This window comes from Notolepis coatsorum, assembly GCF_963971535.1.
Source record: "Notolepis coatsorum genome assembly, chromosome: 13".
NCBI lineage: Eukaryota > Metazoa > Chordata > Actinopteri > Aulopiformes > Paralepididae > Notolepis > Notolepis coatsorum.
The window spans coordinates 47106173-47119745 of NC_140177.1; the positions used below are offsets into that span (position 1 = coordinate 47106173).

At 41.4% G+C, this 13573-nt stretch overlaps 1 protein-coding gene across 1 annotated transcript in view; it reads right to left on the bottom strand.

The window, feature by feature from the left end:
- thoc1 (THO complex 1) overlaps positions 1–13573 on the bottom strand; it is a 36355-nt gene that overhangs the window by 1894 nt on the left and 20888 nt on the right. The window contains exons 12-19 of the mRNA XM_084327930.1: positions 8173–8273; positions 7944–8010; positions 7219–7269; positions 6637–6707; positions 6201–6296; positions 6053–6118; positions 5834–5917; positions 1344–1491 (exon numbers count right to left, since the gene is read on the bottom strand). Of these exons, the coding sequence (XP_084184056.1) occupies positions 1344–1491; positions 5834–5917; positions 6053–6118; positions 6201–6296; positions 6637–6707; positions 7219–7269; positions 7944–8010; positions 8173–8273 (684 nt within the window). The remainder of the gene's footprint in view (positions 1–1343; positions 1492–5833; positions 5918–6052; positions 6119–6200; positions 6297–6636; positions 6708–7218; positions 7270–7943; positions 8011–8172; positions 8274–13573) is intronic.

A 13573-nucleotide genomic window follows, 5' to 3' on the forward strand; every position in this document is an offset into this window, starting at 1 on the left:
TTGGCTACAAAAAAAAATATTTAAAAACATTAACCTCTTAACATCCAAGGGCCCACATGTGGATGATTCTTTGTCGACCTCTAGTGGCTTGGGTGTGCATTTCTTTTCATACAATATAGATAGAATTAAAGCCCTATTTGTTGCCTGTCGATTGCCCTTTCAGGTGACAAAATCCGTTCAGCGGTTCTCGAGTTACATGCCGATATGTGAGGCGTGCCCCAAAGTACGCAAAAGTACACATTACCACCCCCGACTCCCGGGGCTCTAGCTTCGTCAATCATTTGGCGATCTCGAAAATATTTGCACAGGGTTGTAGCCAATGAGTGTGGCTTTCCAATGATACCCTATGATATGATAATTGGGGATGTAATACGGTCTTTATTGATCGATTTATGATAAAGAAAAGCAGGGTCCCCCTGGCTTAAGGCTTAACAGGTAGGGCGGCTGGGTGGAGCAGCGGACTTTGCGCTTGTCACCAACGCAAGAGACACCGGTATCGTCATACTGACTCAATTGGCAGAGTCAGCGGGAGGAGAGTCGATGGGTGGTAGTCTGGTCATTGTAAACAGCGACTCCTACAGGTCGGTCAGGGCGCCTGCACAGCAAAGACAGGAAAATGGCGGGGGCAGTGTGAGCCTCCTACACGTTACTCCTCGCCAATGAGAGTCCGCGATGGCAGGTGAAATTTTTTTGACTGGCTGCCTCCACATGTATCGGAGGGGACATGTGATGGGCTTCTATCCTCCCTACGACCGGCCAGTGGGGGGCACATGCGAGCAACGATCAGGACAGGGGAGGGAGAATTGGCACGAGAGGTAAATTGGGATGGGAGAAAAATCACAGAAAAAGGAGAAAAAGTAGATAAAAAAAAATATATGACTTAAAAACGACAGGTACAGCTCAATAAATTAGAATATCGTGGAAGTCAATATATTTCCCTGTATTGATGCAGTAATTTCTAATTTGTGCAAAAGGAGCCCCAACCAAGTACTGAGTGAACATACTTTTCAGAAGGCTGACATTTCTATATACATTTTGTTTTCCAAACTTTCTGAGATACTGAATTTTGGGCTTTCATGAGCTGTAAGCCATAATCATCCAAATTAAAACAAATAAAAGGCTTGAAATATCTCACTTTGTGTGTAATGAATCTATAATCTAGGAGAGTTTTGCTTTTTGAATTGAATTACTGAAATAAAATAACTTTCCCACGATATTCGAATTTATTGAGCTGCACCCGTGTGCACAGTGCTGGCTTTTTATTTAATTCTTTTTTACAACACTGTTTTGGAACAAAGAAAAATCAAAAACCAAAAGATATTAGCAGACTTATGTAAACTCACCGGCAGCTCTTTGGCCAGTTTGCTGACCATACTGTCCAGGTAGTCCGCAAGGCTCTTGAACTTCTGGTTGGTGGGCTGGAAGAAGTGGGGGCTCCTCCTGGACAGAAGCCTCAACGCTCGCCAGCCGTAATTAGAGTTCCGCACAACTCTGGACGGACAGGAAGCGGTGGGGATCAGGACACAGGAGATTTAGAAACTCACATACAAGCATCTACGATCCTCCGCGGTGCTTTGGGCGCACGGAAACTACCACAGTGATACTTTGACATAGTTAGATTCAAGAGTTTTATTTGTCACATACATACATACATGAGACATGTAGTGAAATGAAGGTGGCCATGCTTGCCTCGATTGTGCAAAAATACAACTACCGTACTTTTCGCACTATAAGCCGCACCTGACTATAAGCCGCAGCAGCTAAATTGAATGATGTGTACATATATAAGCCGCACTGGACTATAAGCCGCACGTGTTTTAATGTTTAATTACCATATGTAATTAGCATTGGGACACAATACTGTCGGACAAATAACAAGAATTAACTCATTTACAAGTTGTATTAAGTTTAGCAAAAAAGGGAACAGATAAATAACATTTCAATGCAGTCAAAAAAGCAATATTTTGATTTTTACATTTTCGGTTTTGGTCACGTTGAGTCACATATAAGCCGCACCGTTATATAAGCCGCAGGGTCGAAAAATGGGGGGAAAAGCCGCGGCTTATAGTCCGAAAAGTACGGTATATATAATACTACTATATACTAGGGGTGGGACGATACGCATTCGAACAGTGTACCATACGGTACGACCCCCGCGGTTCGGGGCGTCTGTGTATCGTACGGTTCAGATGACGCGCAAATAAAAAAAATCATTTGGCGGAGCCGGGAGAGGTGAGCACTGGCTGCAGGCAGAAGCAGCACTGCAGCCAGGTGCTAGTCGGTTTGTATGGTCCCAGGGCTGTTAGGCTACAACAAAAACACGACAATAACACAAAACACATACTTTTAAAACATTCGAAGACTAACCTATCGCTAAAATTGTATACCCCACAATAACTAAAAACTGATTGGAAACCCATTCAAACCTAGGTGAAGAGAAAGCCTGTTGTCCGAAAGCCAACTGCTGACCCCTGCAAGTTCTTCACCTAGCATCTGTTCTAGTGTGTTCTGATCCTTGTGTGAGATTAGCAGGGCTGAGTCGTCTGCAAATAAAAACAAGTTACATGAGCATGCTGCTGACATGTCATTTATGTACAGTAAAAAAAAGGAGAGGTCCTAGTACCCTTCCTTGTGGGACCCCACATACAACCGCTGCACCCTATCAGAAAGGTAGGAAGTAGGGGTGGACGGTATGGTCTAAAATTTATATCACGGTATAATTTGAAGCATAGACGGTAACGGTATATATCACGGTATCAGTGTTTCCGTTAGAATAATTTGTGTTTGCCTGATAGGCAGGCTATAAAGAATGACATCCTCAAGGCATGTAGATTTATAATATTTTAACTTAAAACGAGGCTACTTTTGCGTATAAAGTCATTATATTCCAAATAAAATAAGTCCAGAGTCCGTGCTGCTCCCATTGCAAACAGCCGGGCTGGATGCTGGATTTTGCTAGAAGCATATGTAGCTGCAGAGCCGCAGAGCCAGCGGCGCTTTCAGGTCTGGTCACAGCTTTCAGCCGTTGGGTGGGGGGGCGCTGTTGAGCGGACCTGACCTGAAAGCGCCGCTGCAGCTACATATATGCTTCTAGCAAAATCCAGCATCCAGCCCGGCTGTCCTCCCGGCTCCCGCTGCAGCCGTCGTTATCATAACACTACACGCATATCATAATGTTTACAGCAAACTGTAGTTGATCACCAGGTATGTTTTATTAACGTAGAATAATTCATATAAGAAAAACGATAGGGACATCTCTTACCTTTCTCCACTGGTTAAAAATGCCAGGAACTGAAATTGAAACTTGCTGTGCGCCGCAGTGATATGTGTTTATTATGAAATGACAATTGCGTGTCGACACGCCCACTGCGCGAAGCCTCCTAAATAACTTTTTCCAGTTTGCACATATCTATTATCTATGACTAATTCTATCTATTTTTAAGGGCAAATGCGATTGAAATAGTCAAAATCCATACCGTAGAGCAAATAAATACCGTTTATACCGTATACCGTTTATACCGTCCACCCCTAGTAGGAAGAGAACCATCTGACCACTGTCTCAGACATACCCAAGGCCTTAAGCTTGGAGAGCAGTAGGTCATGGTTCACTGTGTCGAAAGCCTTCTGTAGGTCTAGAAGAACTAGCCCACACAGCCTACCTGAATCTATCTCCCTCCTGATACTGTCTGTAAGATAAAGAAGACATGTTTCAGTAGAGTAGGACTTCCTAAAGCCGGATTGGAGGTTGTACAGGAGGTCATGGCTGCTTGCATATTCCTGAACTTGTTCATGGACTATCTTCTCTAGGACTTTGGATAACACACTTAAAATTGAGACTGGTCTATAATTGCTGGGGTCAGATTTGCTCCCTTTTTTTATATATATATAGGGATGACTTTGGCATTCTTGAAGTCGGTGGGTACCTTGCCTAGGTCCAGGGAGAGGTTAATAATATGAGTTACTGATGGAGCTATAACTCCGGCTGCATCCCTCAGAAACCTGGCACTGATGCCATCTACACCTGTGGCCTTCTTGATTTTGAGCTCACCCAGCATCGCAGCCACTTTGACTACTGACACCTTGCTTAAGGAGAACGAGTTTGCCTTAACCCCTCGTTGGCTATAGTAGTTGGAAACAAAGTCATCACCAAACTGCTCCGTCTTGGGAGGTAGGTTAGAGCTTACCTGCTACTGATGTAAAGAAGTTATTAAAGATTGTGGCTACATTCTTTTTATCAAACTCCATTCCCTTGTCTGTGGACAGGCCTATGTTGGACTCAGTAGTCCTTTGGTTGGCATTGCCCCCACAGCCTAGCTGCTTGAGGGTTTTCCACAGTTTAGTTGAGTCATTGCTGTTCTCCTTGATGGTTTCTGCAAAGTATTCTCTCTTAGCTATCCTGATTTTTTCCTGAGTCTGGTTCCTGAGTTTTTTTAAGTGATCAAAGTCAGCCTGATCGTGAGAACGGTTAAACTTGGCTAGGGCAGAGTCCCTCCGTTTGATACTATCTCCTATGGTGTGGTCAAACCATGGGTCTGATCGCTGCTTCACTCTGGTTTGTCTAAGGGGGGCTACAGAGTTTATAACCTTCAAGAACAGAGATTTAAAAGTGCCCCATGCTTGGTCTACCTCATTGGCCCTGAGAACTTGAGACCAGTTCACCTGCTCTAGCTGGGCCCTCAGAATGTCCCCTGAGTAATTCTTGAGGGATCTGGCAAAGATAGTTTTATGACCAGTAAAAACCTTTCTCTGCACCTTCCTCGAACAATAAATGAGATAGTGGTCACTGACCCCATACTCTATGACCCCACTCCTGGGGATGTTCACTTTGTCTGTAACTAGGATTAAATCAATAGTAGTCTTGGATACATCAGTTACCCGAGCGTGCTCTGAGATCAATTGCTTCAGACTGAACTGTTTACAGAAATTGGTATAAGCTTTCCTCCTAACGTTACCGGAGCTGAAGGTCCCACACGCTAAAATGTCCGTGGGGACCCGCCAACCCATAGATAGTTCCAACTCACCGAATTACGTAATCCACCACAGTTGCACTCAATATTTAAATAATGTTAGTCTAAATAAATGTAGACACAGATAATGTACATATTTTAAAAATAGAATGAACAGAGCAGTGTTGTTTTTAAACAGTACAGTGCGTGTGTGTTAGTTTGATGTATGCTGCCATTTATATTGATGGCCTTCTAATTTGTTTATTTATTTTAAATAACAGGGACACTTTTCCCTTTGATAAGAAATCCAGCCATATTCCTTTCATTGTATTTCAAATACTGCACTTTAATTTCAAGCAGAAAACTAACCTTTCCATTAAGAACTGACAATCAGGGAATTTAAACATGGTTGACATTGTTTTTTGTGTTTATATTAAAGAAAGGAAAGTCTAGTGCTGGCTGAGCATATTGTTTGTTTGCACTAAGTTAATACTTTGACAAATGTAGCCTATATTTTTCAGTCAGTTCGGTCTTTGTGTGCCAAACATTATTTAAGGCTGTAAACACTGTAAACCTTTTATAATTTTTTTTATAAATGAAGCCCGTTAAGATTTTGAGTGTTAATTTTTTTTTAAATAAAAATTAAAGTATATCGAACCAAACCGAAAACCGTGACCTCAAAACCGTGATACGAACCGAATCGTCCATTTTGTGAACCGTCCCACCCCTACTATATACAATAATATACAAACAATTGTGTTTTTAAAGTGACCTTTTTTGTAGTGTATTTGTGCGTGGGGTGTGTGAGAGAGTGCAAGTGAGGATGTGTGCTGTGTGCTTGAGTGTGGAGAGATCAGTGTTCCGACAGGGTTACAGTGGACACGTACTTGTACTCGTCCTCCACCATATTAGCTGGGTCAGCCTGTTCAATGGCCTCCGTGAAGAACTCGTCCAAGGATGGCATGAATTCCCTGGAAGGAGGATGTTTACATTAGGAAGAAATCTTCTCATGCGGGGAAAAGGTGAACACAAACGAGTCGTGGATGGTTCATTACTAGTTATTCGTTAGTACTGATTGCACACATCTCTTTTTGCAAACCACCGACCTGTTGTCAGACTTGCAGGCCTCCATGTTGTCGTGGTTCAGATTCCACAGTCTGGTCAGCTCGTCACTAGGAGGAAACACACCATTGTTAAATCGTGCTGTTGTCATGCAGACAGCCGTCATGGTTTCTTGATTAGGGGAGTCCTTACTTTCCCATGAAGATCTTCCGGTCTGGACCTTTTCCCAGGAAGTCCTCTGGAGCTTGTCTCTTCCTGGTGGGTCTCTTGGGTTTGTCATCTACTGGTCTGGAGAAGAGAGAGAGAAAACAAAGTGAGAGAGAAATAAATTGACGACACTGATGATTCAACGACAATTTAGCCCCCGGGGACAAGAATGTTTTTTTTTTTATCTCTTCTGAAAACATCTTTGGAAGGGCACTAGTCTTGGAATAGTGAATATGTTATTTCATTATGTTGCCATAGTGATGTGTGAAGAATAACTGATTACTTCATAATTTAATTTCAAAGTAAAATCCTTGTCCTTTTCATACCGGTGACTTCTTTTCTGTAATAGCAATCGAATACCAAGTCGACGAAATAACAAGATTTCGATGAGGCAATCTAGAATCTGGAGTGGTTGCAGTACCTCTCTTTGACAAAGCTCGGACATCCTTCGTTCTTCCATGCGTTCCAGTTCTCCTCTGTGTTCAGGATATGCTGCCAGAGGAGAGAGATTGTCGGGGGTTAACGTTACCGCTTCATTCACCACATGACATGGTGTAGGAATAGATAAGAGGGTAAGCTTCACCAGATGAGTCATGACGGGGTGTAGGAATAGATAAGAGGGTAAGCTTCACCAGATCCTTCATGACGGGGTGTAGGAATAGATAAGAGGGTAAGCTTCACCAGATCCTTCATGACGGGGTGTAGGAATAGATAAGAGGGTAAGCTTCACCAGATCCTTCATGACGGGGTGTAGGAATAGATAAGAGGGTAAGCTTCACCAGATCCTTCATGACGGGGTGTAGGAATAGATAAGAGGGTAAGCTTCACCAGATCCTTCATGACGGGGTGTAGGAATAGATAAGAGGGTAAGCTTCACCAGATCCGTCATGACGGGGTGTAGGAATAGATAAGAGGGTAAGCTTCACCAGATCCTTCATGACGGGGTGTAGGAATAGATAAGAGGGTAAGCTTCACCAGATCCTTCAAGCCTCACACGACTCACCTCAACCATCGTGGCAAACTTGTCTCCATCAGGTGGGATCTCTCTCAGCAGCTGTGGGGGAAAACAGTCGTGGCCCGTGGGTTAGTTGAGGTGTGCTTTCCCCCCGATTAAGATACTCCACCGTTATCTCAAGAAATGGTCTACGATGCACTACGCTGTGCTGGAATTATAACTAACTCTGCACTTTACACTTTATATATATATATTTATTTAAATGATTAATCCTCCACTGCACTGTTTTTGTCCCGTGTCTGTTGTTATTATGGAAAAAAAGCATACACTGTAATGGCGCAATAATTACCTATGCGTTTACAAAAATAGCTAATTAAAGGAATCTGAATCCGAATGTTTAGCTTCGGCTCCTATTTCAAATGTGTATCGCATTGAACCAAGTTTTTCCCTGATTCAATAATTTATTGGATTTAATATTTGAATTTGTTTTCATTATTCTGGTTTTTACACTAATGGAATCAGAACTTGGCTAAAATAATCACAGCCTGTCCCTTTCCCCACCTCATTAACAGTATCACTGGCCTGCTCTATGGGACAGTAGGGTCAGACTCACATACTCAAGTCTAAACAAGTTTGTATCCTAATCCCACAATTGGCCCCATTCCAATGAGTTAATCTCTACAGATTTTCTGATAGAGAGATGGAATGTCATCATGGCTTATATTAACTCCCGGTGGGTGGGATGATGTACAGCAGTGAGCCTGAGGACTGACCTGGTAAACCAGTTTGGTCGTCTCTTCAATCCAGGTGTTTTGGTCATCGTTCAGAACACAGCTGGAGCTGTAGGAAGATACATTTTTAATATTAAACATGAATGGAAGAGATCATTAATTTTATAACATTAATGTACTATTCTGATGAATGGATTACAGCTTACTTTACATAATATACCGATAATGGAATATAGATTACGGTTCCTTTACTTCTGCTAAACGTCTTCACCTTTTAAACTTGACTTGTCCCTTCAGGTACTGGAAGAGGATGAGGTATTGCAGGAGAATGTGTCGTCTGAAGTTACTGTCACTGAGCTGCAGGTCCATGAGCTGGAAGAAAGAGAAGGAAACAAAAAGGATGAGGAGAGAAGAACAGGGAAGGCTAATTAATTAAACCCCCTAATATTTAATAATTAGGTCTTTTTTAGCGGTTACTGCGTTTGACAAGAAGGAACTGAAGCATTCCACGTGATTTATCCTTCCTGAGTGAGTATTTTTATTTATTTTTTAATTAAAAGCAATGCATGTATTTAATAACCCGCCACCCCAGAACATGTACTCTGTTAGGGTTGGGTGATAATTCAATATTATCGTACGTATCAGGATTATATTATGATGAGAATATCGTCCTATAGTTGCGCACAAGTCCCACAAAGTATTTTGTCCGAGGGAAGCAACAGTTGTGATTGGAGGATCAAGAAAAGAGATTCTGCCATCTAAACCACCACTCACATTTCTTTTTTTTAACAAATTTTTTTATTATTATTTTTTGACATGACATAAAACTAGACACACAAACATTAACAGTAAATATCCACAATAAATCACAGGACTATGCAGTCCAGTATTTGAATCAATATAAATGTAGGTTACGAGATATATACATAATACTTACAATACAATACATACATCAGGGCTGTACGCTAAGCTTTTTCACTAGGGGCACACTTGCCCCTAAATGAGAAATTTAGGGGCAAAAAAATTTTTTTAGGGGCAAATTTTTAAATAACAATTTTACCATTATTTATATCGATTATTTTTGCTTTTAAAAAAAGAAAAAAAATATAATAAAAAATAATATAAATAATTTTTTTTTAAATAAAATATATATATTATATAATCATACTTGTAGTTGTATTATCTGCGAGACATCGCCACCACGCAACAAGTCTAAATGCTCGCTATATGCAACCAGCTCCACTGTCTGTGTGTACTGAGTAGCCTCCAGCTACGGCCAGGATTCTCCGGAGCTGCAGCTGGGCCCTATACTGTAGGGATGTGCATCTCCTCACTGAGGCCGATGCGATGTGCATCTCGATACGGTGCCAACGATACGATACATTAACGATACATTTGAAGCACCGGGCGATGCGATATGATTCACCCCCTGTTGAGATACGATACGATTTGATTCAACACGATGCAAAATAATAATAATAATAATAAATAATACAATTTTATGGTATGACAGAGGATTTGGTTGTATTCCTTATATGCAGCTTATATTATTATTAAAAATTAAATAATCTACTGTAAGACAATTTATATAAAAACTCTTGGGTGCCTAAGAAGACTTTTGCATAAACTGTCTTTTCTATCCACTTTAGCTAAAAACACACGAGAGAGAGAGAGATATATGCCGTAATATTTTATGATGAACATTTTACAATGATATTTTGTATGTACTTATATCTGTTTGTAATCCATGTTTAATATTGCTTTGGCAACATGTAGAAGTACGTCATGCCAATAAAGCCATTTGAATATAGATAGATGTGTGTGTGTGTGAGAGTGAGAGTGAGAGTGAGAGTGAGAGTGAGAGTGAGAGAGAGAGAATCCCCGTCTGAGCTGTCGTCGACAGTTGATGATGTCACACACTAGACTAGGTCACTAGGATGCGTCGTCTATACTTTCCGACCGTAACTCCATTATGTCAACAACACGGAGGCAGCCAGCCTGGATGGATTGCATGAAGCGATATAATTAAGAAATGAATAACCAATAAATGTGAAGTTATCTTTGAACCCCTGTTGTCAAGAGTCTTCAATATACCCCCCCCTCCTCACTAATGGTACTGGTGTTGCAGAGTCACTTTAGTTAGACACTAGTTTAGCGTCAGCTGAACGGCTAACTGGCGTTAGCCAGAGGCTACTAGCGTTAGCATGTTGAGCAATTCTATTCATGTCTCCTCGACTTCCACTGTTTGTTGATAACTGTGACGCGGCTCTCGCCTTATATGTAGTAGCGAAGCAATAGTATCTGCTGTGTGTGTGTGCAGTCACAGTGCACTGCTGACAAGTGGATGAGAGGAAATTATATCAATGCATCGGTTTTTGATGATGCAAAGACGCTACAACAAGATGCATCGCGAGTTCAGCCTGACATTTTGCCGACGCGGGGACTTATTCCACCGGTGCACTTGCCCTATCAGAGTGAGTGCTCAGTCGATTGTTCCCGCTGATCATACCTGCTTGAGTGCTCACTGCTCAGCTCGCGTGAGTGACGTCATCACACGCCTTGGATAATTTAGGAGTGAAATGCGAATCCAAGGCTTGAAAGCACTACTCGCAAGCCCGCCCCCAGATAATATTTACCAATCGCAACAGCCAATTAAAGGGGCAATTCGCGACGATATCATCGCAGTGTACAGCCCTGTACATATGCTCTTGCTCGCTCTTCTTCCCCCCCTTCAGGACCCCCCTTGGATAATCCATCCATTATTTCGTTTCTAACCAAGGATTACAAATTCATATGCTATGCTTTATCTTCTCCACCACAAATGACCAAATTGCTATGCTGGCTTCATTAACACCTAGGATTCGTGCGGTAGATATCTCTAAATAAATCACATCAAGATAGGTAAGAATCCAAATTTTCAAAATATGCACCAACAGAAAAAGCATGCTGGAGGATGTGTGGGAAGGAGGGGGCAAATCACACGCACATATTCTGGGGATGTCAGAAGCTGAAGGGGTATTGGGAGGAGATAGGGGAAGCAATGATCAGAATATTAGGATACGGGCTACCACAAACAGGACTGGTGCTTTACTTAGGAGACCTGACACACGAGGGAATACAAGGGGGGGACAAATATTTAATAAAGATAATGTTGATAGCGGCCAGAAAAGCAATAACGAGACTGTGGTACAAGGAAGACCCACCGACAATAGCAAAATGGGTAGGAATAGTGGAAGAAATACAGGATATGGAAAGGATAACACACATGCTGAGGTTACAGGAAGAGAAATTTGGGGAAAGATGGGGAAAGTGGGAGGATTATAAAAGGAACGAGAACGACATCACAGAGGAAGAACCAAATGCAACACAAGAGAGCGAAGGGTAAAGGAGGAAAGATGTTCAAGGAGGGTCTATGAACCCATGTCACACACCTGTACTTTAGTTAGTATTTTCTATTTTGTTTTTGGGATATTACAATTGCTGAATGCTTTTATACCTTATTATTTATGTCTGTTTAACGGTGTGATATTAAATATTCAGGGATGATGTGGTTTGTGTATGGGTGAACCAAAAGGCAAAGTGAAAGTTAATAAACAAGAGAAAAAAAAAGAAAGGACGAAGGAGAAGGGAAGAAAGAAGCTCAAGGAGGGTCTCTGGACCCAGATCACACATACAAGCCTTAGTCAGCATTTATCATCTTTGAGTAGGAATTACCCGTTTATGCCTGTTTAAGGGAGATACACAATCAGCCTTTGTATCAAATACCTAGAAAACAACAGTAGGGGAACCAGACAACTAACCATGTGATACCCATGTAAATATTTATGTGCACTGTTTTTTCTTTTTGTTTTTATTGTGATGCTAGTCTCTTTATTTTTTATTATTTATTTTTTGTAAGTGCTGATTGTCTAAAAACTGTTAATAAAAAATTTAAGTTAAAAAAAAAAAAAAAAAAAATCAAATTTTCAGGCACATTTTATCTGGCTGAATCCAACGTGATGCTATTAGCTTTTTGGCAGCCGTAATACCGGACAAGATTAGCCTCTTTACATGTACAGAGTGTGATAACTGAGAGACATTATTCAGCAACAATACCGAAGGGTGTACAGGTATGGTCAGAGATAAAAATTCTGATAATGGCACGATTACTTCTTCCCAGAATATCTTAACAGGGGGGCATTCCCAATACATATGCATAAATGTACCGATATCACCTTTTAGACACAAGGAGCATAGAGAGTCTTGTTTAAGTCCCATTCGGTTCAATCTTATAGGAGTCAGATAAGTCCTATGAATAAAATTAAGATTAATCTGTTGATGATCCGGGTTGCGTGATGCTAGTCGAACGTTTGCCCAGACTTCAGGCCAATCAAAATCTACTTCCAAGTCTGGTATATCCTTCCTCCAAACTGAGTCTAGGGGAAGGATTCCATACGAAGACGTAAGTAAGTGATGATAAAAGTCAGATACGAAGCCTCTCGATGTCTCCCTTTCATAAAATAATGTGATATCTGTGGTGCTCAAGTGGTATCTTTAATGGGACTCCATGAGCCTTCAAAGTTGCTAATAACTGTATATAGAAATAATAAGTGGAGCTGGTGAGGTTAAATTTGTTATGAATATCTTGATAGCTACAGAAACCCAGTTCGTTGAAGATATCTCCCAATGTATGTATGCCCTGCTTTTCCCATTTGGGATATCTGATAGGTCGTTGTGCAATAAGGAGTGCATTGTTATTAAATAGGGGAGAATGGCTATGCCATTTATGTTGGTTAGTAAATTTTTTCTGTGTGTCACGCCATATCCGGATCACATGTGTAATAAGAGGGCCAAATTGCAAGTCGCATTGCTTAATTGATAATTTGGTGTATACTATATCCTGCAGTCTATGTGGTGCCACTATGTTTTCTTCTAATGTTCTCCAGGATACAGATGCTTGAGAATCAAACCAGGTGATCAGTGGTCTTAAAGAGAACGCTTTAAAATAGTGGTAGAAGTCTAGAAATGCTAAACCTCAGTCGGCTTTGTTTCTCTGTGCGGTGGATCTTTTTATTCGTGGAGGTTTGTTGTTCCAAATAAATGTATATGCGGCAGAGTGTAATTTTTTCCAGTAACCAGCAGGGGGGGGGGGGGGGGTAACGGCAACATTGAGCTAAAGAAGTTGATTCTAGGTAAAACATCCATCTTAACTATTGATACTCGGGCCTGTACTGAGTTTTTAAGTTTTGACCACCTGTCAAAGTCATTTGTGATCCCATCTTGGATTCTTGTATAATTATACTTCACCGTTTGGCATATAGTAGGGAATATTTCAACTCCAAGACATCTAAAGTGTTCTACCATTGGTATATTTTCTCGAAGGAAGGTAGCCTTCGCAGAGACATTAAGCCTTTAATCGCCAAGGACGCCGTAACACGTCATTCTCCGCCATTCGTAATCTGCCAATGACGCCGTAACACGTCATTGAGATCAATATTTCAAAAATATGTGATGGCAATCATATTTCACCCGCAGAGACTTGAAATCTCCTGTTGATCTCCTCTCAACTCTCCAACGGTTCAAGAGCGCCATCTGGTGGCCAATCGGCGGATCGCCCAAACAGCAAACTGGAAATAGAAAGTGGTGCTCATCCAAATTCGGTCCGACCACTCGCTATAGCTCCCGGGGCTCCA